General features: G+C 39.9%; 2 protein-coding genes and 1 pseudogene across 6 annotated transcripts in view; 1 reads left to right on the top strand and 2 right to left on the bottom strand.

The window, feature by feature from the left end:
- The first annotated feature begins 289 nt into the window (after positions 1-289).
- FANCL (FA complementation group L) lies at positions 290-27,922 on the top strand. Its single transcript, XM_052701030.1, has 14 exons — positions 290-398; positions 3,427-3,485; positions 4,286-4,346; positions 5,399-5,455; positions 6,465-6,562; positions 12,408-12,504; positions 16,385-16,453; positions 23,097-23,247; positions 24,610-24,693; positions 25,310-25,355; positions 25,446-25,527; positions 26,302-26,418; positions 26,738-26,809; positions 27,259-27,922. The coding sequence occupies exons 1-14, from the start codon at positions 294-296 to the stop codon at positions 27,292-27,294; spliced, it is 1,134 nt and encodes a 377-aa protein (XP_052556990.1). The 5' UTR covers positions 290-293; the 3' UTR covers positions 27,295-27,922.
- On the bottom strand, positions 1,250-2,053 carry LOC128081707 (tubulin beta chain-like; annotated as a pseudogene).
- Positions 27,219-27,922, bottom strand: part of VRK2 (VRK serine/threonine kinase 2) — a 44,900-nt gene continuing 44,196 nt past the window's right edge. For all 5 annotated transcript variants that reach the window (XM_052700723.1, XM_052700480.1, XM_052700907.1 and 2 more), the window contains one exon: positions 27,219-27,581. In XM_052700723.1, the coding sequence (XP_052556683.1) occupies positions 27,354-27,581 (228 nt within the window). In that variant the 3' untranslated portion in view covers positions 27,219-27,353. The remainder of the gene's footprint in view (positions 27,582-27,922) is intronic.

The following is a 27,922-nucleotide window of genomic DNA, read 5'->3' as shown; positions in this document are numbered from 1 at the left end:
GGCTTGTTTAAAACTCATTTTCCGGACTTCCCCAGGCACAGTGACCGCGAACTGCTAATCGCCGTACGGATGGCTGTAGATCACGATCCCCACTCGAGGGCTTCCTTCAGCCCCGTTTCCTCAGGACGTCCCGAAGCGGGAAGGAGCCCGCGCCTCACATAGCGGCCGCCTGACAGACGGGCGGGAGAGGCAGCGCAGCCCGGCGCCAACACACGGAACGCCCCTGAGCCTCGCGCGCATGCGCAGCCTGATGGGCGGGGCCTTGGCGCTGTTCGAACGGTGGCGGGCCGCGGATGCGCGGCGGCATGGCGGTTCGGGGATCTCTGTTCCGCCAGTGCCCGCTGCTGCTGCCTCAGAACGGCGAGGGGACGGCCTACGAGGGCTTCGTCAGCGCGCAGGTACCGGCTCCGCTCGCGTCGCGCTGCCCGACGGCTGTGTGAGGGGCTCTGAACGGAGCCCGGCGCAGCGGGGCCGTCGCGCTGCCTGGAGGCGCCCGGCTCCGTGTGAGGCGAGGGGGAGCCGCGCTGCGGCCGCGGCTCTGTAGCGTGTGTGGTCGCAGCCCGGCTCTGCCGTGACTAACAAGGCGCCAGCGTGAGCGGCTGCTCTCTGATGGTGCGGCTGTGGGATCGAGGCCGGGGCTGCGGTGTAGCGAGGGTCTGAAGTCACTGACGATCTTATTGAAAGGCTCAGCCTTCGGAGGAGTTTGGAAGCAGTTGGTGCTCCAGTGGGCTGTGTTCCGCTCTGGGGCAGGCGATTTGTTTTTGCTGATGGGGATCGCAGACGTGGTAGGACTCTGGAGTCCCTTGGCAGAGACTTAGGGCAGGCTGTGTGCATTCAGGTTTTGGGTAACTCCAGGAATGGAAGCCCCAGGACCTCTCAGGCAACCTTTGGACCTTTGACCACCTACACTACCAACAAGTGTTTCTCTTGTGTTGTTGTTTTTTTTGTTGTTGTTGTTCTCCCCCAGCCTCACTGCATTTAAGTGAAGCTTCCAATATTTAAACTTATACCCACTGCCTCTTATCCCTTAGGTGTGTGTCACTCCATTGAGTCTGACCGTGTGTTCTTTTCTCTTTGTCAGGAATTTTTTATTTTTTTTAACTTTTTTTTGCACTATGAGAAATGCTTTAATGGTGCCTATACAGCATTGGAAGTGACTTGAAGACAAGAGAAGGAACACAACACAGAAGTGTTGAATGACAGTTCGTACAGCTTTAAACAAAACTTACAGGTGTCATCAGCATAGCTCTTACTCTGCCTCCTCCTCAGCCTCTTCCTCAAACTCCCCCTCCTCCTCAGCAGTAGCATCCTGGTACTGCTGATACTCAGACACCAGGTCGTTCGTGTTGCTCTCAGCCTCTGTGCATTCCATCTCGTCCATGCCGTCCCCCGTGTACCAGTGCAGGAAAACCTTTCGGCGGAACATGGCTGTGAACTGCTCTGAAATGCATTTGAACAGCTCCTGGATGGCTGTGCTGTTACCAATGAACGTGGCAGACATTTTCAGGCCACGAGGTGGAATGTCTCAGAACGCTGTTTTAACATTATTAGAAATCCATTCAACAAAGTAACTGCTATTTTTGTTCTGGATGTTTGCTCATCTACCTCTTTCATGGACATACGGCCTCTGAAAACAGCAGCTACGGTCAGGTAGCGGCCGTGCCGTGGGTCACACGCAGCCATCATGTTTTTGGCATCAAACATTTGCTGCATGAGCTCTGGGACGGTCAGAGCATGGTACTGCTGGCTGCCATGGCTTGTGAGAGGGGCAAAGCCAGGCATGAAAAAGTGCAGGTGGAAGGGAACCATATTCACTGCTAGCTTCCGCAGGTCGGCATTAAGCAGGCAGGCAGGTGGTGACACTGCTCATGGTGGCTGACACTAAATGGTTCGGATCACTGTATGTTGGCATAGTTAACTTCAGTGTTCTGAATCATATGTCATAGACAGTTTCGTTATCAGTGCAGTAGGTTTCATTCTCCACGAGCTGGTGCACCAACAGTGTGGCAGTGTAGGGCTCTACTACAGTCTCTGATGCCGCTCTTCCCCCCATCTGTGTGTAATTTGTACACACAGGCTTTAAGGGTACTTCAGACGCTTAAATCACCCTCGTGGCTCTCCATGGTCTAACTTCAGTGTGTCTCTGTCCCACTGCATCCCAGGAATGCCTTACCACCCCTGAGCAGAGAGGAAACATTGCCCCTAGGCCTGCTGGCAGCTCTGCCTAATGTAGCGTTAGAGGCACTTCACCTCCCTTGGTGCAAGGGCATACCGCTGGCTTGAGGTCAGCTCTGTGCCCACTGGGATCAGACAGGGCCTTTTCTGCAGAGCTGCCCTTTACTTGCTTAGTACTTTGGTGCATGGTATTATTACCAGTTCATGTCATATCAGCTGCTTCCTCCAGTCTTCTGTCCTCTGCAGACTTGCTGAGACTGCGGTGTCCCCTCATCTGGGTCAATAACTAGGGTTTAGTAGCGTTGACCCCTGGTGTGTGCCTTTAGTCAGTGGCTTCCATCTGGACATTGTCATGCTGAGCACAACCTTTAGAGCCTGGCACCTTTAACAGCTTTCAGTCTACCTCACTGAGGGCCTCTTATGGAAAAAGGTATTGAAAGCCTTGCTGGGGTCAAGGCAAAACAAAATTAGAATATATTTGCTGTTATTCTTACCTTTCTTCTGAAGAAATGTCAGAATCTGTGGTAGTAGTTCAAGGTGTGCTGAGATGGAAGAGAATCTGAAGTTTTGAGATGTTAATTGTCCACTTCTGGGAGGTGCCTTACAAACCTTTATTTCAATTCTGTTTTCATAATCCTTTGAGAAGGGGCAAGGTCATGAATAGGAGCAGTTAATGAAAATAGAAGTGAATGGTGTTTAGGAGCTGCTTCATAAAGACTGCACCAGTGGGGGCAAGAAGTATGTTAATGTGGTTGAGACTATTTGAGTTTATGGCTTCTAAGATGCTGAAAGTCTTCTGTGCGTCAGTGCCCAAGTTCCTTTTTAGCATAGTACTTCATTATAAAAGTCTACTCTCTTCCTTGAGTTGAAAAGACGTTCTTACAGACTTCAGCGTGACTTGGATTATGGCATGTCCAGGTCTGAGTAATGCTTTTTTTCTTTTTTAAATGTATTATTTTTCTTTATAAAATATGATCTACTGAAAACATTCTTATTGAATACTGTGAGTTACAGAGATCAAGAATATTTCAAGTTGAGAATTAAAACCAGGATTATTCCTACCTGTTACTCATACTGCTTTTTTTTTTTTTTTTTTTTTTTTCTAAATGAATAAATTCTGCATAATATTCCTGGAAGTCACAGAAGAGAAATTTTCTTGCTTAGCAGTCAATACTTTCAGGAAGTATTGCTCACAGTATCAAACAATTTTTCTTTGCTGGCCTTCCTACTAACTAAATGCTTATTTTCAAGGGTAGAGACTTCCACATCCGGATACTTTTACCAACAGATTCTCAACTGAAAAATGCAAGGTAAGATAGTCATATGGAAAAAGATGTGTGAGTGTATGTAAGCAAGCATATTTGATGAAAGCAATGATGAGTATGTGTATTAATTGGTACCTTTTTCCAGTATGAATGTTAATAAACGCTAATAAACAGTGATAATAAATATCAACTGTATCAAAATATTTTGTTTTTCATTAATTGGCTATTTTTATATAAGTCAGTGTACTTGAGAAAATGTTTATTTAGATCAAACTATTTATACGTCACCATTTGGAAAACAGAAAATGCAGAGTTGTAAATTAAAGGAGTTATATACTGATGTTAAAATGCTATGCTATTACTGAGCTTCTCTTTAAAAGCCCTGTTCTTATTGGTGCAGTTGTTTGTCACAGTGGTATTTAGGTATGTGCACTGTATGTATGTATGCATGCATGCATTCGTTCTTGGCATTCCACTCTATGCTTCTACCTGCTGTGAACTGTGAACAAGTGATATTAGGTAGATTTTACATTCTAGGTCAGCTAGCCAGAAGGCCATTATAAGTAACTGACATTTTCAGGCTTGAGTTTTAAAATACTGGTATTTTTTTATAAAGTCATATTGGCTTGAAAGAATTATGTTGCTTTCAGCAAAAAAAGAAGCTTAATTTCTAATGGGCTGTGGATAGTGACATTTAAAAAGTTGAAATGTATTTGAATATGAAATCTCAAAGAAATTTGAAGTATTGTTTAATTCCTTCTATGTTGTTGGCACCAAACTTTGTGATCCTTTCTCAAAATCATGTAGTATGAATTTAAAATGAATACCAAGTACTGTTTGTCCAGGATAGAGTGTGGCTGGCAGCTGAAGAAGATCCTTCATGGATATCGACATATTTTGAAACAGGTATGCTACTTTTAAAACCATTTCTGTTAGATGTCTATCTATGATGATTCTCTTAAGTGTGTGTGTGTGTGTATGATTTGTGAAGCTTTTACTCACGCTCATTCTGAAAGTGTTAAAGAATTCTAATTTCACCTTGTAGGCAAGATGTGCTATTTTGAAATGCTTGAGTATTTGCAGACTGCTGTGAGGTGGGATGGATTGGAATTAGAAAATAGTCGCTTTTTATTCAAGGTTTGGAGTGAGGCTTTCTGTTTGTTTGTTTTCCTTCTGTTCATTTTTGAAGTTTGAGTTAGAACTCGTAATAAATTACAGCTGACATCTTACACTTTCCTTAATTTCTCTCTCCGTATATATAATAAATTGTTCATAATGCATAAAGGAAAAAAATCACAGAAGTTGTTGATTTATGTAGCTCATTCTGTGTTGTGGACAGTCAAGGAATCTAAGTTAAACCTCTAAGTAAGGATATAACTGCCCTCTAGCCATGGAGGCTATTGTAAGGAGGCATCTGCCAAATGTGCAGATGGCATCTCAGACTTTGTGCTGCTTTGTAGGACAAGAGTTGCAGCTCTGGAGTATCTTAAGTTACAGAGCTACAGAAACAGGAGCATAAATATGTGCTGCATCTGATGACAAACAAGCATCCTTTAGAATGTGCGGTATCTGGAAGTAGGTGGTTCTTGAGAGTTCTTAAAGAAAATTGAACTGAAACTGTTTTGAGTAATTCAGAAGCATCTCTTCTTTCTGGTAGAAGCTGAAGTGTCCATAAAAGTCTTCCTAAATACAGATAAATGCATGAAGTATGAAGTCTTCACAAGTCATGTAACAAATGTGTTACGTGATGATATTTGACAAAGATGGTAGTTAATTTTCACTGAGGTTCCCTGAACTGGAGGCTTGTTTTTTAATTGAGGTATTTAAAATTTTATGTGGTTGAGATTTTTTTTTTTTTCCTTGTTAGTGGCTTGATAACACCAGAAGAGTAGATATTTAGACTGGAATTATTTACCACTAAATGTTATGATATGAAAACGATGCTCTGTTCCTTCCAGAGGTTGCACAGTTGTCCAGATCTTGTCAGTTTTGTGGTGGAGCTGAAAACTATCTTGGTAAGTGGCAGAATATCCAGAATATCGATGCTTGTGCTTTTTCTCTTTTGTTGTTGTGGTGTTGGTTTTTTTTAATGTTTTTTTAACATACAAGAAAAGTATTACACAATATCAGTGGGTTGCTCAAGCTGTTTTTGCTTTTTCACTGTATCCTGTTGGAACACTGTTTTTTTTTTTCAGTTTGACTATCTACTTTCATTGTGCATCTCAGGGTAGAATTAAGTTTAAAATAATGAAAAAATCCTTGCTCCTGATGCTGCTTCAGTAGTGTCTTCCACATCTGTCAGGTACAAAGCTCTGAGGCTGAGTGACGTTGATAGCAGCTCTTGAAAGTAATCCTTCCTCGTTACTGTAGTTTTGGAAACAGATCTCACTTTCTATGATCTGTAAGCAAAATTTTAAGTATGCTTTTCAAGTCCAAGTAGTGCAACACTAAGGTGGGCAACAAGTGGCTTTGTGTTTGTTTTTCTGTTGTTTTTCCTCTGTAATTTGGTATGAAGTTTTTCATAGAACTTTGGAGGCACCTGCCTAATGAATGCCTGTACACAAACTCTGGGATCCTATTGTATTAAAACAGAGACACTGATAACTTTTTGACAGATAGTGTGTGGCTGTATATGAGGGATTCCATGTTTTCTTATGTGGCTGTGATGCTCAGGAGGCAGCTGTGGGCTTCACAGAACCTTCTTTCGAAATGTTCTTTCAGACAAGATGCTTGGCTTCCAATTTATTAGATGAAAAAGAGGCACATTTGATATTTGCATCTGAAGACTGTTGTCAACATCTGTGTTTTTTTTTAAATTGCAGATGTTTTCATTAGCAGTATCTGAAGTAATTTACCAAACAGCTTTTGTCTGCTTTAGCTGGAGGCTATAACAAAACAAATGCAGTGTACAGTTAATTTTACATAAGTTTAATATTTTGAATGAATCGCAAAAATCACATAACTAAGTAGATGCAAAAATATTGAAATCTTCCTTAATGATGTTTTTAACATTCTTTTAAACAGGAAATTGCTTTGAAGAATACACAAGAGCTGCATGTACCAAGGCCACCAGAATACTACTCCTGTCTTGTCAGAGATCTAGAAATACTGGGTTGGAATAAGTATGTTTATTTTGTTACCTAGTTGAATGCCCTCATACATATGTGTTAGGTGTTGGTTTCACATGTAACTTGTTAATTTATCCTGTTCAGAAAAAGTTTTAAAATAGCCTGCTGCTTTTTTTTATTTAAAAAAGTGGAAAAAAAAAAAAGGGATGAAAAAAATAAATCAAAACCCTGCTTCAGCTGATGACACATTTTTCAGTATTGGATAACTGAGCTGGGGTTTGAGACTGTACTACTAACCAATCGATTCTGTGACCTACAAACTATTGGCATAGTGAACAATACTATATTGATAGGCTTTTTTTTTCTTGACTATTTCAGTCATGCAGTGAGTTATATAATTATAACTGACTTCATGATGGTGGTTCTTCACAAAACTAAAAAAGCACAGAAGAGACTTTGGGAATTTGTTATTCCAGAACTGCAGAACAATCAGCCCTTGAGAAACTAGAGAAATTGATTGTTTCTGGCTACCCAGGTGGTTCAAACAAAGATGAGGGCCTATGAAAGGCATCTGGTGGGTTTTCTTGACTCAGCTGTGCAGGTAGACCATGTTTGGGTCTCCCCAAACAGGGGACCATGTTGCTTTTGAAGGAATTGGTTACTGCACAAGGAGAGAGTGAGCTGTGTTACCTGGTTGGGTTGATTTAGTGCACCTGAGTGCAGGATTTCATGGGAGGGGTACCATGCTGTTGTATAAAATGAGTATCTATGAAATAGGGAATGAAATTCAGGTGGTCTTCTCAGGGAAGTAAAATAGTAGTGAATCACAAAAGATGCTTATCTTTGTTGAGGAAAGAAAAGTACACCTAGCTGCATCTGGGAACTTGTTAGGCTATTGCATGTGTTCACACAGATGATATTTATTCACAGTCTGGTAGGTCCTCAGATGAGCTGTGATTGTAGGAGTGTCAAATTAAAGTTCTTCAAAGGAAGACATGGATCTCCTCTTATAAAAATAAAGGAGCTGGGGTTGTGATGAAATACTCAATGTCTGTGCAGAAATGTTTCAGGAATCTGCAATGCTTCCCGATTTGCAGACTTCTGGGAAGGCTTTACCTGCCATCACATGTCACTACTAGCAAGTTCTCTGATATCAAACAACTTAATCCTCTAGCAGAGAGCTTGGAATGACTTATATCTACGTAACCTTTATGGATTTGAAGGCCGTTATTTCTGTGTAGGCACAGAGAAAATAAATTTGTAGACTGTGTTTAATTTTACTGATAGCATGCAATTAATTTGAGTGCCTTCTTTCAAGGGGCAAAGATGAAAGATTGAAGAGTTTTGAATGAGAAGCCGTATTTTAGGTTCTCTAAAACAAAAGTTTGAAGCAGGAGGTCTGCAGTTGGAACTTTCAGAATGACAAATGTACTTTTTTTTCTTAATCTTGGCTGGTATTTAACATGTTTATTTCACCACATGAAGTAATTTTTTTTTTTTCTAGAGCCTTATGTTGAGGAATAGTCCTAAGTTTTCTCACTTTTGCGTATGAATAAGTAATATGTAAGTAACATTAAGTGGGAATTTGTTTTGAAGACCTCCTCTTTAAAATGTCCTTCTTAAATCAGCTACAGTAATTTCCATTATTGAGGATGTAGCTGGTGGGTACAGCTGATGGCATATTCTTCAAGCAGGTCTGAGAATATGTATTTGTAAATTGCATATCACTGAGCATAGTACACTCTTGAAATAATTTTAGTAGCTTATCTCAAAGAGAGGAGTACTTTTCTCTTGCTATAAATGTAAATATTCAGTGGTTTACTGTTAAAAAACACACCAGTGTTTTATCAGAGAGCATGCTTCTAAGGCGGAGTTTACTACATTTTCTAGTTAAAATTGTTTTTTTTGTGGACAAACAACTTGTGCTGTGCTTTTGTCCAGTGGAGTCAAGTAATTCTGTAGACATGGATCTCTTGTTATGGTTGCTGTTCAGCCTGGGAGGTGGGGAGTTGGTTGTTAAAAGGACTGGGCTGTACATAAGGAATCATATCTGCTTTACAATGAGTTGATAATTTGAAGTGTATTAGCAAGTTTCTCCTCTAATTAAAAATATAATGAACTACAGAGAAGGCCACTTAACCTAAACTGGTTTTGGGCTGCAAGAGATGTGTACTTACATATTAAAAACATGGTGGTACGGTTTTCTAGCAGAAAACTAAGCCTTCTTACTGCCAGAAAACTTCAATTAAATGCTCACACCTTGTGACACATCTGGCTTTATTTATCAGCATTAGTCTTTGAGGGAGGAAAAAAAAAAAAAGACAAAAACTGGCTTGTTGTGGACTTTTTCTCAGTAAGATTTTTGGGCCGTGCTCCAGCCAATCCATCTCTGAATGCATCCAAATCCAACTGAAAAATTTTCTTATTTGAAAGAGAATCTAAACAATAGGGTAATAGTCCTTTATCTCTAACGTGAGCTAAGAAGCTTTTAGGGATGGCAGAAGTGCATTCAAATAACTTATCTAAGGAATACGTGGAGTTTCTCAAAAACAAATTGTAGACGTTACTTGAAGTGATCTTATGCCTCTTTCCTCTTCAACTGCTGAGAGTAAAACCAGTAATGAATATTGTAAGTGGGCAGGCTGCCATTGTTAGATATAATCGCTTTCTCTGTTATAATGGAGGCTTTATTTTTTGACCTAATTTTAGTGTGGAGTACACATTCTTTCATAGTCAAATACTTGTTCACAAAGGTCACATTTCAATAGGTTCTACGGTTTAACTGAATTTCCTATAGTAACTGCTGTCCTTCTTGAAGCTGGAGTGTTCAAAAGAAGTTACTCATATAGCTTTAAGAAGATGAAGAAACTGGCACAAAATAGTTTGCTGAGATGGGGAAGTTTGCTTGTGAACCCTTATAGTAGTAAAATAAGTGAAAGGTTTTTCTAGTGCTATAATCTGACTAGTTGAGGTAGTGAAAATGCTTCAAGTAGGTAGCTTATTGGCATTAAACCTCTGTAAGATTTGTCACCCTCGTGTGGATGACATCTCCAAATTGTGCTTGACCGGAGTGATTGCCTTCTATGTTGTCATCACTGGGTGGACGGGGGGAGAGCAGTGCGTGTTGTGTACCTTGACCACAGCAAGGTGTTTAATGCTGTCTCCCACAATGTCCTTGTAAAGAAGCTTAGAAAGATGAGTGGGCAGTGAGGTGGGTTGAGAACTGGCTGACTGGCGGAGCTCAGAGGGTTGTGAGCAGTGGCGCAGTGTCTAGATGGAGGCTAAGAAGCCTGTGTTCCCCCATGGTCGGAGCAGGTCTGGTCTGATTCAGTGTCTTTGTTGGTGACCTGAATGACAAGGCAGAGTCTACCCTCAGCAAGTTTGCTGATGTATGAAGCTGGGAGAAGTGACTGACGTGCCAGAAAGCTGTGCTGCCATTCAGTGGGACCTGAGCAGGCTGGAGGTTTGGATGGAAAGGAGAATTCAAAGAAATAAATGTAGAGTCCTGCACCTGTGGAGGAGTAACAACATGCATCAGTACAGGATAGGGGATGGCTTGCTGGAGAAGAGCTCTGCAGAGAAGGACCTGGGGATCCTGATGAATAACAGGTTGGCCATGAGCCAGCAGTGTGCTCCTGTGGCCAAGAAGGGCAATTATATTCTGGGGCACATAAAAAATAGCGTGGCCAGCAGGGTGAGGAAGGTGATCTTCCTTTTCTGCCCTGCCCTGGTGAGGCCACATCTGGAAAACTGCGTTCAGTTCTTGTTTCCCCAGTTCAAAGAAGACAGGGATCTTGTAGAGAGAGTCCAGCACAGGGTGACAATGATGATAAAAGGCCTGGAACGTCTCCCATGTGAGGAAAGGCTGAGAGATCTGCAACTGATGAGCCTGGAGAAGAAAACGCTGAGAGGGGATCTGATCAATGCTTATAAATATCTAAAGTGTAGGAGGCAATTCGCCAAGACCAGACTCCTTTTCAGTGGTGTGTAGTTATAGGACAAGGAGTAATGGCCCAAAACTGGAACATAGGAAGTTCCACGTGAATATGAGTAAGAAATTACTTACAGTAAGGGTGATGAAGCACTGGAACAGGCTGCCCGGGGAGGTTGTGGAATCTCTTTCTATGGAGATGTTCAGGAACATCTGGACACCTACCTGTGAGACCTGCAGTAAGGAACCTGCTTTAGCAGGGAGGTTGAGCTTGATGACCTCTAAGCTTCCTTCTTCTATTCTGAGGTCGTATGAAGAAGTTCATATGGCTTTTACAGAGTTATCCAGCTTCCCCCAGTTGTACAGAACTCGCTTCTTCATTTTTATTTTTTTTTATCCAGAGACTGGTAGAATGATGTTACAGAATGAGTAGCCAGTAAGCTACTGAGTTCTTTTCTTTTATCTTAAATGGAAAATTGAATCCTCCTTCATCCCCTGGAGGCAGTTTATTGCTTTTTACATTCTGTTGAGAAAAAGGAAGACCAGCAGTGAATTTTCATTCCGGGCATTCTGCAACAGTAGATGGAAGCCTGGGTTGTAAGTAATTTCTTATCTTTATAAAAATGTGTAATATAATTTTGAGGTAAAGTTAGAATGAGGTGTGAGCAGTGATTGTTCCTATTGGAGGAGAAATGCTGTAATGTTCTCTAGGTAAACTGAATTTAATTGACTACATTTTGATCAAGACTTCTATTTCTTTAAACTGTTCTGGAGGAGTGGCAAAATATTCCCAGAAATTTGTAGGCCAGTGTAATATTGCTTTAAATTATCCAGCATTAAATGTGAAATAATGTCTTTTTCAGCACTCAGTAGCACTACTACTTTTTTCCAACCTTATTTTTCATGTGTTATTACGGAGATCACTTTGTTCCTTTCACCTCCTGCTAGGCATGTGTAGCTCTACTTTTTCCTATGTAGACTTCTACAACTGTGTATCTATTTGCTCTTGAAAGAGAAACATTTTTTCCAGTGTGCTGGTTGAAGTGACTGGGCTAGTGTGTGTTAATTTAGAAAAACGTTACTTAGGTTAGCTAGCAGATACTTGCTCTGGAAATTCAGTCTAGGTGATAAGTTTGTGTAACAACTGTAGACTGCTTGTTTATCATCACCCGCGAATGGTGCCATAACAATGTCAAAACGCCCACATGCTCAGCTCTCTGTTGAGTATAGGGATAAGTCTCAACCTTTTTAGCAGCTGTTGAAGCCTCTCGGCAGAACATACTTTGGTGGAAGAGTGTATTTCATAATTTCCATCATCTTCATTGTTTAGGGAAGTACGTATCAGTAACGTCTTAAACAAAAAGGTTTTGTATTAAAACTTATTTATGTTTAGTACGTACTTTCTACTTGCTTGAGTGCATTTATACTGCGTGAAACTGTCATGAAACAAAGGTGAATCACTGCAAACAACACATTTTGTACCTGTTCTAGAACTGCTTTTTGTGAAAAATCAATTTCAGAATGTGAACCGGTAGCCACCGAATTCTCAAAAATAGTATTATTGATAACAGAAGAGAGCTTCATTGAAGACAAAAGCAAATCGAGAGCATGAAAGCCTCACAGTGTAAGAAACCGCAGAAATGGATCAAAGATTTGACAGGAAGTTTAATGTGTACATAAGTAGAGGCTGACAGGAACATGCTGTGTGTGTCAAAGGTTCCAGTGATGGAAAACTGAAACATAGCGCTCGCTGACCACAGCGTGAGCCGTGACACACACTGTAAATAACCCCAAGATGTATGACTGCATTAAGCAGTGGTGTATTAACAGCAGTAAATCCAGAACAGCCGAAGTGCTCGGCATATCAGACTTGCCCTGATGAATATTTGAATCATACTAATAAGAGTATTGCAGATCTTTCAAACTGGAGTTCTCGAAATCCCATCAGAGCTTGCTTTTCTCTTTCAGAGTCGCGTATGTGGATGCTGGGCTCACCACAATCAAGCTGAAGGCTGAGGACTCTCGTGGTCGACAGCATCTGGTCACTCTGAAGTTAAACGCAAAGGTGAATTTATATGGGGGAAAATACTTCAAGATTTCCATGAAAAAGATGGATTTTCTAATTTGTATGGATTTCAGAGAGTTGGTCTGATAGCATGTCTGTTGTGCAAAATAATCTGGTTTTTGGTGGTTGGCTTTTTACAAATTGTTTTGTAAAATGCAGAATTTTCAGACTTGAACTTCAATGAAAATTCCTAATATGTTATTGTTGTCTGAAGGTCTTACAAGAGGCTGCACATCACATGAGAAACACTTTGTGATGCTGCAATTAATAAAGCTATTTTAGAGACTTTCATACATTATCACTCAGTCCAGAGACTAAACTTATAAGAGGAATTGGAGGATGTTATGTAGCTTCTGTGGCAAGTCTTACTGTTTGAGCTGTCAAGATTTATGACAGACTGACTGCAGAATTGACATTCTTAAGCATTGAACAAGCAAAACAACAACAACAAAAAACAAACCGTGGCATGTATGGAAGCAGCAAAGTTTTAATTCTTCCTAACACGTAGAACTGAACTCAAACTGTAATACTTCTTTGTAGAATTTCTTGTTTTAAGACATGAATCTCCTACCAGAATCTATGAAGATCCGGGCTATGTGATGGCAATTGTGTGGTCATTGCTGCTACCTTCAGAAAATCAGCTTAGGGGTAAAATACAATTTGGAAACTATCGGTGGTCCATCATCTGGAATAATAATCTTGAAGGAATAAGAACTGGACACTGTACATCAAACTAAATTTCATCATCAGAAACTTCCTGTATTCTTTAAGAAATAGAAATGCAGCAGTTTTTTAGTTTTATGTAAGACAAATTATTACCTTACAGGACACAACAGAGAATTGCCGGGGAATGCTGGTTATTAACATAGATTTTCAAAAACTAATAAAAGTGCTCTAAATATATATGCATGTGTTTATGCACGCAGTAATGAACAAATAATTAATTTGCTAGTCACTTGGTTGTTAAATACACTCATGGGGGGGGAAAAAAAGAGGTAAAATTGTGGGCTATTTAGTGTGCAAGAACCTGGCTGTATTGGCATTGTTTATAAGGGAGCTGCTATCTATGTACTTAGTATGGCATTAGAAATGAAATGCATGCAGCCTGTTGCCCCTAAGCTTTTTCTTCAGCTTATGGAGATTGAAGTAAAGCACTTCTAACTGTAAAGCTCAAGCACCTGATAAAACCAGTCAAACAATGTTACACTTCTGCATTGGCTGGTTCTGTTTAACTTATTGCTGTACCATGGTGGGAATCAAGCTCACCCATTTTCTGTCCTCCTAAAAACTTGTGCTTTTCTTTATAGTAACGAAATGTGTGTGGCTGAGGCTCCTAATAGCAGAAGAAAGCACCTTCTATCAACTAAAGATGCGGTGTAATAAAAAGACTAGATTATCTAAATTGTCTGCTGTGAAAAGTAATCATCAAATTTTTCTTTTCAAGTGATTTTTGTGATTAAAGGATCAATTGTTTGTCCTTTTGAAACTGTCTGGCATTTAAACTTGCCAGAGGAGAGAATTTATATGTGAAATGTTGCTGACACAAGGGTTTGATTTTCCTTTGTATACATATCTCATGCGTTTGAGAAGACTGTGCTTTTTAAGAGATTTCTTTTGGTAGCATGCTTTAATTCAATTATGCTTATTTTTGTTATGCTATTTCTTTGACTGTGGTTAGTTTGAGAGTTAAACCTCTCCCCTGAGCACACGTTGCTGGCAGAGTGGTTGCTTCAGCCTTGTCCTTGCAGATGCCATGCACTGAGATGAGTTAATAAGCACCCCGACAATGATTTTGGGATGGAAAACTTCTACAAGTGGTTTAGAAAATCATTCTTCATGAAGTTATAATGTGTATTCAAATAATCCTCTGAATGTGCCTACCATCCCTAATGGCTTGGATGTACTTGGAGGACTTTTCAGTTTGTCAAAGGTTTTCACTTATCCTTGGCTCAGTGTTCTTTGTATTAGGAATTGCTCTTTTAAAAATGGTTGCTCTCTATAATCTGCATTTATAAAGTACATGGGAAACGTGGGGCAATCAAACTCAGTCTGGAAGGATGGAGAGCATCATGTCATCGCTGTCTGTGGATCCAGTGCTACGCAGCGTCAACTTGTGTAAATTATTGGGACTGTCCTCATAACAGGATGCATTGTTTAATGCTCAGGTTACGTTTTGTGGAATAGTTTTCAGTTCAGTTTGCCTGAGAACGCCTGATGCAGAAAATTTCTTCCACTTGCAATGTAATAAACAAGCTAGAAGGTTTCTGAAAGCCAAATATGTGTCTTTGCAAGGTATAAAACCAAATACATCAGGTTTTATTTTTCAGATTTCATGTTGTATGACATGAGGAACTCATATATTTTAGTTCTTGGAAGTGGGTTGGGTGCTTGCCATTTCAGAACTCTAATAGCTACTGCAATAATTTGCATGCCGTGTAGTAAACAAGATGCTTTGACAGTAATTAAGTGAATGATTTGGCGAGGGTTATTGAAAATGTTTTTTCTAGATAACATCAGCTGCATGCTCAAAATACAGTATATAAATCTTTGCTCTAGCAATTGCTTAAATCCTTCTGAAAAGTAGGATTTCTACCATACCAGTCTGACTGTGCGTATGGTGCTGCTGATACACTGTGGGATAGTGCTGTAAAATGCTGTCTCCTGCAGAATCATCGTGTTACTTTATACAGGATTTCACCCTGCAAGGTTGAAAAGCATTAAAGAGATAAGGTAATATTTTTTTTTGTAAATAATGTTTGTTAGGATCTGTTTGCAACCACTTGTTCAAAGGCAGCATACAAAAGAATGCATAAAGTGAATTTACTTACCAAGAAAATAAGCACCTAATTGGTTAATGCTGCTGATATTTAACTAGGGCAGTCCTAAAATGAATCCCACAGAAACTGATCTTTGTTTTAGGCAAAGTTTTTTACATTGAAAACAAGTTTATTTTTATGCAAGCATTAAAGCATTTCATGAAAAATAACGCGAATGCTACAGTAAAAGAAACTGTGGCAGCTTTTGTGGGTACACTTTCCTAAACTGTAAGTGCCTCCTGTCCAAATCAGTTGTTAGTTCTCTTGCTCTCTTGCTGTTTTTTAGCTTGTCTGCCTCCAGTTTGATAAAATAGCAAATCACACAGTGCTCAAGTTGTAGGAGTCGTCTTCAGAAAGCAGATATCTGACAGAAAGCTAAAAGTGAAGGCCTAATAAAAAGTGCAAGTTATTAAAAAACAGTCAATTTTTTAAATGTATTTTTTCTTCCTAATTGATACCTTTTAATCTGGGGGTCAGGTGGAGAGAATAGCTGTTAGTTTTAACTTTGTCTTCATGATTGCTTTGATTAAGTTTCAAAACAAAAAGCACTTCCAATCTCAGCAAATATTCTGGTTCAGTGGACAATTAATCCTTGCCTCGGGGAATTTCTTCTGTTTTGTTGGTTTTGTTTTAAACTTTTGTATCCACTACAGGCAATTGAGGAGCAAGGGGGATGCTTCTGTTCAGCACGTGCCATCAAGTTGCCAAGAAATATTTTCTATTTTACTTTCTGTGATCTGTTTTTGAAGTTCTTTTTTAATTTGCCTATGTGAAGACTGAATAGAGGAAGCTGTGATCCTCCTGCCTCCTTCAAAGCCCGATACACAAGAACACTTTACGTGTAGATTTCTTCTTTAAAAGAGAATTAACATTTATAAGTATTTCTGAAAATGCCTTCCATATTTTTCCTTTGGGAGCCAAGTTCTCAAGATGCATCAAGTGCTTAAACTTCATTATTGAATTTGGCAGCTGAGTAGCAGTCTGACTTTAATCATATTAAAAAAAAAAAAACACACAAAACAACTACCAAAACCAGAACTGTATGTATTTTTTCTCTCCCTCAGTATCCTACTGAGCCACCAGATTGCATTGTGGATTTTCCTGTTCAGTTTGCCATTTCCTGGATGCCACAGGTAAACTCACGTAGCCGTTACTGTTCTCCTTTATTTTCAATAACTGAGACATATGAAGGTAGGTGGTAATGATGCACTGGACCTCATTTTTAACTCAGTTTTAAAACTGTGCTTTTTACTTACAGGCCTGCTTCTGTGAATGTAAAATTGAACTTTGTATTCCTTATGAGGTTGCTTTTAAGGCATTTTTCGTGTATGTGTACTTTGTGTGTTGATTGCTTTGCACTCGTACTGCTTTTCTCTCAAGCTGTATGTACAGCTGGAACTTCAAGCCTTCAGAAGTATTAGGAAATGCTGTGCACAGTAAGCTTTTTATGCAGAGAAGCACCACCCAAAGGTGGCTGCTGTACCAAAAACTACAACAACCAACCAAAAAAACCACAGTTCCCTCAGTTTGTTATCCTGAATGATTTCCACAACATAAGAAAACTTCATTTGTAACTGAAAGACCAGGAAAATACTCAAGAGAATTCAAATTTTGTAATTTAACAGTTGTCAATGTAAGCTGTTGTCTTTCAGTCTCCTGCTTTATTTCATGTCTCACTCTCCCTTAATGGAGTGTGCGTCCTTGATGAAATGGATCTAGAAGTGACCACTTCAGAAGCAAGTTCATGTGAATTATCTCTAGGAAGTGGTTGAGATTTGATGTCATTTAATTCAGAAAAACAGATTGTGGTCAAGTGACGGATAGCATTTCATAATTCTAACTCCTGCGATGATTTCTGCCCATCAGTGAAGCTCATGTTGACACTGCTAAGTTTGTGTGGGGGACGTGACCCAGTGATTGCATCAGAGTGATTTTCAGATGAGATGCAGAGCTCGAGGTTCTGTGCATCTCCTCAGATCCACTTTGGGAGCCTGAGGAAGTAACTTCAAGAATGAACCACTGCAAATAAAAGCTGTGTTTATTTCAGTTTTTGATTCCCTGGTGCAGTTTTGAACAATCTGAATAGGTGCTGTTTTTCTCCTTAAATTTTACTGATATTTGGCACTAAAATGTTTTCCTAATATTACAGGCAGGATTTCAAATGCTGTTTCTTACCTCTGGAGTCACCTGCAGTTCTAATATCATTTTCTTAATTTTTATGTCATTGCAGTGTATGTTACCTCAAATTAAAAGCATTTCAAATATCCTTGACAGGCGTTGCTCCGACTGTACTCTTAGTTACTACAAAGCTACCAGCTTTACGTTAGGTTTTAATGTGATGTACTTGAATAACATAACAAAAGCAACCTGCTTTGACCAGTTAAAAGATGTGAGCAAATATATTAATATGACTCTACAGGAAAATAAAAAATGTGATCTTAACAAATATGGCACTCAGTTAGAATTACCTCTGGGGTGGTTGGAAACACAAGCGATAGATGTATGTACGTCACTGAGGACTGTTCTGAAATCATAAGAGGCTGCTTTCAGCTGCAGGCAATCTGCTGTGCTGTGGAGGCAAGTAGCAACAGCCTGTGCTTTCTGGTGGGAGAGGTGTGCAGTCTGCTGTCAAAGCTGATCTTCTGAGTGGGGAAAAAGAATGTTTGTCCTAAATGTTGTGTTCCTCACACTATTTAAATTTGTGCTTATTTTCAAAGTGCATTGAATGAAATAAATGCACAGTCCTCTTAAAGTGAGCATCTTGGTAGGGTAAGGGTTAAACTTAGATAAAGATGGAACAACAGCAGTAGCTGATTTTAGCAGGTTCTCAAGTGGTTAAAAATTTTGGTACCTAAAAGGAAAGAGAGCACGCTGTACTTATCTACCAGTAAAATATTATGAAGTTTTAATGGAACTTCAATATTTCTTGGTCATCTTTGATGTGAAAACTGACAAGGCTTAACTGACAAATATGCAGTCGTGCTGTTGTAATGTAAACTCTCGTGGAAGAAAATATAATTAGGTTTCTGGTAATTGATTTTGCTGAATTTTTTCCCCTTGCTGTTGCCTATTTGGGGTTCTTTTCAGTGCTCGTGGACTTTAAACTTGAGGGGTTGTTGGGTGGCTGGTTTGTTGGTTGTTTTTTTTTTATTTGGTATAATAATAGACATGGCTTTATGGCATCCATATTAAAAATGGGTAATTTTCCTTATGGTCCCTGTCTTCCTGCTGGGTTGATAATGTTTTGATGTATTTTTCTTTTGCTCTGATGAGAGGTCTGCTGCTGCTGCTCTGACATATTCATTTGGATGAATAATTATAACTTGCACAATGTCAAGCTGAAGATGGTAGGGTTTTGTGCGTCATGACAAGCCTAGTAGCCAGTGCAGGTGTCTCACAGCATGATCAGCAACAGCCAGTGCATTCTGGCTCAGAGGAGGCATTTTAGAGTAGTAAGAAATCAGCACCAAGGGCAATGCTGCTGCTACTGTTCCCAGTGCCAAATAAATGCAGAGTGCTTCTCAATGACAAGTGCAAGAGCATCTACTTATTTCACTTATATTCTTTTTCTAAATTACCCAATAAATGTTCTGTCTACAGATTTCGGTATGAACTGTCAGCGTGGTTCTGCATTTCAGCACACTTGTATTCTGCTGCCCTCACATCAGGATATTGTTTCTATACTGACCATTGCCCACCTGGTTTGCTACATGAAGGTCAGGAGAGTGGAAATTAATGACTAATGAGGTCACGCAGCCAGCCAACGATGCAGTAATACAAAATTCAGAAAGCACAGTGATATGAATGAGATTATTTGCTCATTTTAATGGAAACGCAGTAAAACATGGCATAATTTTGGTTTTGTTTTTTTTTTTTTTTTAGCAAAGGAGCTTCACAGATCTGCTTTCTGTGTATCTATCAATACAAAAAGCAGAAACAGCTGACGCTTTGTAAAGATGTAAGGAGTGTTGTGTCTGACTTTAGTTTGTGCTAAGGAGGAAGAAAATTGTTCAGGTTTGGTTTGTGTGAAATAAAGAGCAGCCCCAAGGAATCTAAAGAGTGGTAAATCACTGAGGTAATACAGGTGATCCACTGCCAGCCAGCAACTGCTCCTTTATTAAATGGTTCTTTATCTGGGAGTACACAGGAGGCAGATGGCAGCATCCATAGCTCAGTCTACTTTACCTTTTCAGTTCAGAAGGCTTTGTGGTTCTTCTAATTTTACTGTATTTCTAAGGGTCAGCAAATGTTATGTTAGGAAGAATTAGGAAAAACCCCGACATCAACAACAAAAGAACTCAACAGAACAAAAGAGAGAAACCCCACCAGGTTTATTCTTGATTTTATAAATTTTAGTAAAATGCACTGTGTTTAATTTGAGCCTTCTCACTGCTGTTTGGTCAGTATTTAGTCCATCCAGGAGTTGGAAGAGGTGTTTGAGATCTGTCAGGAATGTTGTCATGTATCATGTAGCACTTCCTTCAAGTTTCTAGCTCCATAAATAAGAACCAGGAGTAGAGTGACTTGTTTCCCCCCCGTTCCTTCTTATTCATTTAATTGAAGTGACTGGGGAGGAAGTGTTTTGAGTTGGAATAACAAATTAGCATGAGGACTGGTGATGGGATGGAGATGAGAGAGCAGAGAGTAGAAATAGGATCAAATTTTGCAGAACTACTTGAGACTTCCTAGGTAGAAGACTATTTGTTAGGGTGAGGCTGGTCGGGGGAGAGGCAGGAAACTCAAAGCTTAGGAGTAACAGGAGCAGCACTAGAATGTGTTCTTCTCCAGGTAGGTGCAGAATATCACTGGTATATCTGATAGGTCCAGATTTTCACTGACCAGAATAAGCGATTCATCTCCTGTCAGTGGCTGCAATGAATGGAGGATGCTGGTATCACAAAAGCTAAAAATGGGATCAGATCTCTAAGACTGGGGAGTTCTGTGGCAGTGACATGAAGGTGATACGCCTCCATCTGTTGTCTTGTAAAATAACCCAGTCTCTGTAATACCTGTTCTCAGAAGTTCAGGTCACAGAATCATGTCCTTCTAAACTGGGAACCGTTCAGTCCTGAGGGCTGTGCAGCATGTGTGACATGAGCACCTCTTAGACTTGTGTCTGACAGAGCCTGGGAGGACTGGTGTGGTGAGGCTGGATATGTGCTTCATTGAGGGAGAGCTGGCTGTCATCACTAATTGTACTAATTGTACTAATTGTATCCTTTGCTTTCTGCACTCACAATCTGAACTATGAAAAACCTGAGAGATGCTGACTGGAGGAGAAGAAATAGCATGTGACCCAGGTAGAGAAAACTCTCACACCCACTGGTACAACAAACTGCATCGAGGCTTCACAGCAGGATTTCTGAGCCTCTGTTAGCTGTGAATTAGCCCCGTTCTAGCCATAGGCTCAGTGGCCTCTGTACTTATATATGCAGGGTCTATTTTAAACATAAAATTATCTTTGTTCTGTTTTAAGCTGTTGTGAAAGATTCTTTATGTTTTTATACTGTATGTTTTGCCTGATGGGTGCGGAAACCTAATAATTACAGAGGGTGGAGTGCTGGTGGTTTTTAGAGTCAGGTGGGCAGCCAACAATGATTTTGTGAATGGTGTCTTGTTGGTTGTTTTTTTTTTTTTTTTTTTTTAAGGATATTTGACTTCTTTCATTAAAATTCTAGTGTGCTTTTGAACAGGTTGCTGAGAAGCAGAGTTTGCACTTTGTGGTGCTGTTAGCAGCCATCTTGGTGTAGTACAGACAAAAAAAAGCACGAAGCTCTTTGGTTATTGCCCAGCGCTTTTCTGAAGCCAGTTGGTTCATCAACTAAAAAGGAGTGCTACAGTTCTCATGGTTTGCATGACAAGCGTGTGATGGATTTAAATACCTATAGATGCACTTCTGTATATAGCAGGAGACAGCTGGCAGCATCAATGAAGCATGCAAATAAGATCAAATGAACAGTGCGTTTAAGAAAAGATTTAACTACCTTTTTAAGCAACACCATTGAAAAATTACAATTAGTATTAAAATTAATTGGATTTTAAAACTTATCTGTGGGTTATAATCCCTTGATGTTTCTTTTTTCTAGTGAAACCCTTTGAATTCCCAGAAGATAAAGATAAAAATGATTATTAGAGGATTTATCTGTATGTGATACAGAAAAATGTAAAAAATCAAAATGGAAAGCAACTGTTGCAAGCACCAGAAAATTATGCTATTAATTTAAGTGTCATCAGAGCACAAAAGATCACATTTCAGGACTGTGTGGAAATTATTAAAATACTGGAAATAATAGTACTTAAGATGAAGATATTATACTCTAAGATGTGGTTAAGTGACTGACACTATTATATCACTTCAGGTATTATAAAAGTAACAAAATGCTTTTAAAGATAATAAGCGTTACGTCTCGAGATTGGCAGTATTCACACTTTTCTGCTTAAGTGCTTTCCTCCTTTAATTTAATAACAGCAGGGAAAAACGTAGCGTTTTATTTCTAAGCTGCACTGTTTCTCTCTGGAATATGTGTGCTTAAAATATGAGAACTTGGTATATTAAAAAAACCAACATTTTTTTCATCTCATATATATATATATATATGTATGATTTCTACTTTTTGTTCTGGTGAAAGAGCATAATTACTAAAAGATTAAAGGAGAGTGGTGCGTGCAAGCTTTGTGTTATTTGTAGAAAAATACCTCTTTAGAGCATAGTATTTAATTTGCTTTTTCTTTTTCACACTCAGAACTTGTCGGGCCGAAGCATCTCTGAAATGTGACCCTTGTCACATCTTCTTAATTTCCCATCTCTTTATTGTAGCTGAAGAAGCCTGTGTCATTGTTCTGTCATTCCTTGTTTTCACTCGTGCCTTTTATTTTTCAGTTGTGTTTTGTGTGAGCCATTTCCAGCACTCCCAAATTCAGCACTCCCAAATCCCAGCCTGGCGTGTCCACGTGAAGCTGTGTGTGCAGTGCTTGCTGTTCTCCTCTGGGCTCTGTTCGTGGCACTCCAAGCTTCTCTGCTAATTCCATCTTATACCAGACTCAGGTTTACTTTGGATCAAGGCATGGATGGAGCATTGCTCCTGCTTTCTATTGCATTCTTCACCTCTTTTTTGGCTCCCTGAATTCTTTGTATTTTGCACCCTTTGGCATCTGCATTTTGAAAGCTGGACTCCTAAGTATTTTCTCTATCTTGAAAACTTCCTCTAGAAGAATTAATCTGTTTTGCTCAGCGATGTTTAAAAGGCTTCTTTTGCAGTGCTGTTCTCTGCATTGTCCTGTATAATGACTAGGTTTTTTTTATTCTGCCTATTCCACTCTCAAGTATTGAAATCCTTTGAGTGTAATCCTCTGCATATTGCATGGTTTCTTTCTCTTGCAGTATTTGCACGGTTTGAAACATCATGTTATGTCCCAGGTTTTATGCTGCTTAATTTTGGGACTCTTATAACATTGCTTAGCTACGTATCATAGCTTTTTTTTTTTAATCTACCTTGTAATTGTCACCAGTTTTCCAATCAGTTATGATGTATGCTTCACAACGTGCTGGAAGTACCAAGAGTAGAGAAATTGTGCTGAAGACAATAAAGTTGTCTACTTTATGTTGCTTCGATTAAAAAGTGCTGTTATATAAGGTCCAGCACTTTTTGTCTACCATACTCTAAGTGGAGGCATGCTAGATTTTAATGCTGCTTAAATGACAGCAGTTGTTTTTTAATATTCTGTATTGCCATAGGTAGAAACCACGTAAAATCTTTACATTTCTTTTTTTCCCAGGACTCCCTGGTAACCATCCACAATCAGTTCCTGGCAGCACTGGAATCGCTGAAAGAATTCTGGGACACCATGGATGAAATTGATGGGAAGACGTGGGTACTGGAGCCAGAAAATCCAGCCAGGGGTGCTACAGCAAGGAGGATCGCCATAGGTACACACAGACTGGAAGGAATGCATGAATTTTAGAAGTAAACTCAGCGTGCTTTTTTTCCTCTGCTCATCTAACCGGGTGGTGGCTTTTTCAGTCAGGAAAAAGAAGGCTTAAAAGCAGTAAAACACAACTCTTACTTTGTATTAAAGACAAACTTCCACTGAACACTGCGCCTGTTTATGGAATTGTTAGCAGTTCTCTATGTTAAATACAAAATGTAAGTTTCATCTCCACGTTACTGCACGTAACTCGTAAGAACAAAGAGAACTGGCATGACAGCTCTAGAAAATCAGTGTTTGCAGAACAGAGCTTAGAAGAATCCCTGATCTCGTTCACAAATTCCAGTTTTTCGGTAGACTGTTGCTTTAGATTGTCCCTGTTTTGGTAGAATGAAAGGAGAATTAATGCAGTCCAAAGGGGGAAAGAGAGGACAAAGAGGCAGGTGGAAAGGACAGAGAAAGGAGGAGAGGAAATTGGAGGCATACGATATGTTAACAATCTGAGGAAGTTCCTTAATTCATATGCTGACACGTGGCACTTCAAGGTCTTGGTGTATATAGAGAGTAAGGAGTCCTGTACTTGCAAAGGAGAAACTTAGCAAAGTCTTAGGTTAGGAATACAGGTGAAAATGTTATCTTTGAAAAGATTTCTGATTCTCAGCTTAAATCCAAAATGCCAATTGCGTGTTGTAGAAATCTGAGAAGGTACAATGGACCAAAGCAGATCTAAGTTGTCCCTGAAAGCTGTGGAGTGGGGCAGGAATGCTGAGGCAGCTCCTTCATTGGGGTGACGGGAGGAACGGGGGGGGACTGAGGTCAGCAGCTGGTTGGAGCACAGTGGATCAGATAATACATTTCTGGTGTCAGGCTGGCTTTGTCTTGGCACCACTGTACTGATAAAGACCAATGAGAAGGAAGGGAAAGCCTCAGAAAGCTCAGGTCAGTGGAGGGCAGTGAAAGGCTTTGAGGCCTTTGTTTTCAGTCACAGACGATCTTCAGTTAAGGCTAAATTTCGACTTAATTCCTTCCAATTTATTCAAGAAGGTCGAGCCTAACGCAGCTGTTAATTAGGAAAAAAAGAAGTTGGATTTCACTTGTTTGTCTGTTAGAGAATGTGCTGCAAGGTTTTCAACCTGGATCCAGAACATTTTTGAGCAAATCCTTTGGGGCTCTTAGGGTATCACATAACGGGGAATATTTGCTGTTTGAAACTGAATGCTTTGTACCAACTTTCCAATTATCTGCAGCAATTAAAGGCAGTGTGAATTCATTAATTTATAACAGTTTTCTAAGCTAATGTTTCTGTTTTCAAGCAGTTGATTGCAAAGAAAAGCTCCGCTTATGTCTGACTTCCTTCCTGTAGGGAGCAATGTTTCTGTGAACGTAGAGGTGGATCCCAGGCATCCAAAGATGCTCCCTGAGTGTTACTTCCTTGGAGCAGATCATGGTAAGGCAGCAGACAGGCAACATTTGTTTCTCTTCTAGAATCTGCTCTCTGGTGAGCAGGCACCAGAGAAAGCTGTGTCAGGCTCCTGGGTAAGCATGAAGTGGAGCCAGGAACAAGGCTGTGAGTACAGGAGGGTTTGACACAGACACTGTTTTTTAACAGCATAAATCTGCAGCCTGATGTTTTGCTGAATGCCATTTTTTCCTCGTGCTTTCCTAGCACGGTTTATGTCCTGTTGATGATTGTTGATGCAGTTCTATTTATATTTTACTACGATTTTCTTTTTATAAATAAGTTAATAATCTACTGCATGTGTCCCAGTGGTGTTTGGAAGTATTTAAGTCTTGCACTCTGCTTCGCACAGCTTTTTTGCCAACTTCTTAAGGGAAATAAATTCATCAGTCTGGTGTTTTAAATGCCAGCACGATCAGTTTCTAAAACTGAGGGCAATCCTTGGGTTAGCTGCCTTAATTCATGAAAAAAGAGAATACCACCCAAAAAATGATCACCAACAAATACGACTCGCCCTTTATTGCTGAAATAGAAGGGGTGGAATCGGGCAAGTGACAGAAGGGGATGATAAGGATATATAACCGTGTGTGTGTATTGTTTGCAGTGGTTAACCCTTTGAGAACTAAGCTGAACAACAACATGCACTTGTGGTAAGCATCCCTAGTGATACAGGTGTGAAAATAGAATGGTATTTGCTGTTCTTACCATTTACTTTTTTCTCCCTTTTTCCCCGCTGGCAGGGATCCAGAAATTAGTTTACTACAAAACTTGAAAGACCTCTTAGAAATTGATTTTCCATCTCGTGCCGTGTTAGAAAAAAGTGTAAGTTGTTTTTTTGTTAATGACCAGTCGTTATTTCTGAGTAAGTAAAATCTAAACGGTCATTTTATAACTGCCAGGGAAAGTCAGAGACTTAGAGTGGTAATTGGAGTAATATATTGTCATAAGGACTTCTGAACTTCAAGCAACAATTGTCAGTACTTGTTAACCTTTGATTTGAGGTGCACGCTTTCCTGTGGCCCTCGTAGCAGCAGGACAATTAATAATAGGTTTCACTATTAAAAGGGAAAGAGGAAGTTCCAGAGGAGCTAATGAGATGTGGAAAATCCAAACATTCTGTTATGGATGTTGATGACTTACGTTCTAATTAGGTAGAGCTGCTTACAGGGGACAAGAGGCCATCCAAATACGGGTGCATTTCAAATAAACTCGGAATTAATTTTTGACAATGCTGTAACACTGGATTCCCAGCTTGGCTTTCACTCGTGAAATTTGTAAATTAATATCTGACTGCAAGGTCTTGTTTCTGTTATCTCAATGTAACGACAAATCATTGTGTTTGAAAAAGAAACCGTGGGGCCCGAGTATGAAAATGCTTGTCAAACCAGCTGTAATGCAGTGAGGGATAAAATGCAACCCAGCAGTCCTGTACATCCGGCAACTGCTCTCACTGTCAATACCACAAAGTGAAAAAATGGATGTCGAAGGCAGCAACGTTTAGTGATTCCAAATAAGGTGCAAAACGAAAAACATAGATGGAAATGTTTCTCTGTCTCAGCCCTTCTTCCTTTCGAACCTCAGCTGGTGTGCTTTCAGGATTTCACCAAGGACTGTGGAATCTGCTATGCCTACCGCCTCCACGGCGCCGTGCCAGATCAAGTGTGCGACGAGCCCCGATGCGGACAGCCTTTTCATCAGGCTTGCCTGTATGAGGTACAGGAATTAATGGGACAGACTTGGCTTCTTAACTGACTGGCAAGTGGTATAAAATCAGCATTGTGCACCTACAGCTTCAAAGGAAGCAAATTCCTATACGGGTTGCTAGAAAAGCCACTGTGATTGGAACAGCCTGGAGTAAAACAAGCTCAGTGTGGAAGAGAACCTTCCTCACTGTGTGGTTGTACAGCTCACCTGACCTGCACTGTGTCAGGTGCATCCCAGATGAACTAAGCTTGCAAAACTCTGTTAAGGGATGTGTTTTAAACTTACGTAAATTAAAATCTACGTTTGTTTCATGTTATTTGTGTTGCAGTGGCTACAAGGTCTTCCTTCCAGCAGACAGAGCTTTAATGTCATCTTTGGTGAATGTCCATATTGCAACAAGGTAAGGAAGTACGATGGAAATGGAGCTGGAACAAAGTAGTGTGGTTACTTCGTTACAGGTTTTTGCCTTTATCTCAGCCTTCTGTTGAACAGCAGTTGCAGCTTTTCTCTCCCCTTTACCCAGCAGGACAAAGAGAGGAAAAGTTTGCATTTAATGCATCATTATGCTGTTGAGAAAATCCTTAAAGATGTTGTTATAACTCGTATGTCAACATACTGGTGTTGAAAATAACTAAATACCATGCTGCAGTCTTTCATGATTTATTTTTTTTTTAATTTGTCTGTAACAAAGAACTCATTTCTGAAAAATCCCCAAATTCGTAGTACAGAACAACCCCAGCAGTACTTGGGTACATACACAACTTTTTGGTGCAGACTGTGAAGGTATAAAAGAACCTGCTCTTAAAGGGTGAGCATTTACAGCTTTATTTTACAAAATTATTTTCTCAGCCCCTGACATTGAAATCTTCTGTGAAGAAACCTTGAGAAAAGCACCATGAGGGGAACGTCGGCGCACTTGCACTGAAGGCAATGAAACAGTGGCATCAAAGAAAATACAAGGAAAGTAATATCAGAAACAAAAGTACAAGTATAGCTATACTGTAGTGGTATCTTTCTTCAGTAAACGCGAGCCTAAATATTGTGGGTACAGAAAGACCAGGTTCTTGCAAAGACAGTGGATGAGCTGTAGTTAAGAGCTGCTCTAGTTTCCTTTTGGACTCAAAGAATGATGCTTGGGGGTTGAGTGGTGGTAATTCTCTTCCTGTGTCTTTCTGCAGGGGACAAAAAAAAACCCAAACAGTAATAACAACCTTACATGAGTGAGATTCAAAGCACTAAAAATAAAAATCAAGCCATCAAGCAGAGAAAGATAACATCCAGGTATTTAAGCTACCCAAGAGAAAGCAGCACAATTCTGACCAAATCTTAACTCTTGAATTTGCAGATGTGTATTAAGTGCATAACTACAGGTTTGATTAAACACCCTTGGAAGATGTTGTCTATTCCTGAGCAGCTGCAATTCTTGTCTATCTTTAACTCTCTTTGCCAAATGTTAAAATATTTAAGTCTTTTCAGTATTCTTGTGAATAAAGCCTGGAAACCTAGAAAATAA

Source organism: Tympanuchus pallidicinctus, unplaced genomic scaffold (assembly GCF_026119805.1).
Source record: "Tympanuchus pallidicinctus isolate F22 unplaced genomic scaffold, pur_lepc_1.0 scaffold1, whole genome shotgun sequence".
In the NCBI taxonomy this organism is placed as follows: Eukaryota; Metazoa; Chordata; class Aves; order Galliformes; family Phasianidae; genus Tympanuchus; species Tympanuchus pallidicinctus.
The sequence above is the reverse complement of the archived record's forward strand: the minus strand, read 5'-3'. Positions and strand labels throughout refer to the sequence as shown.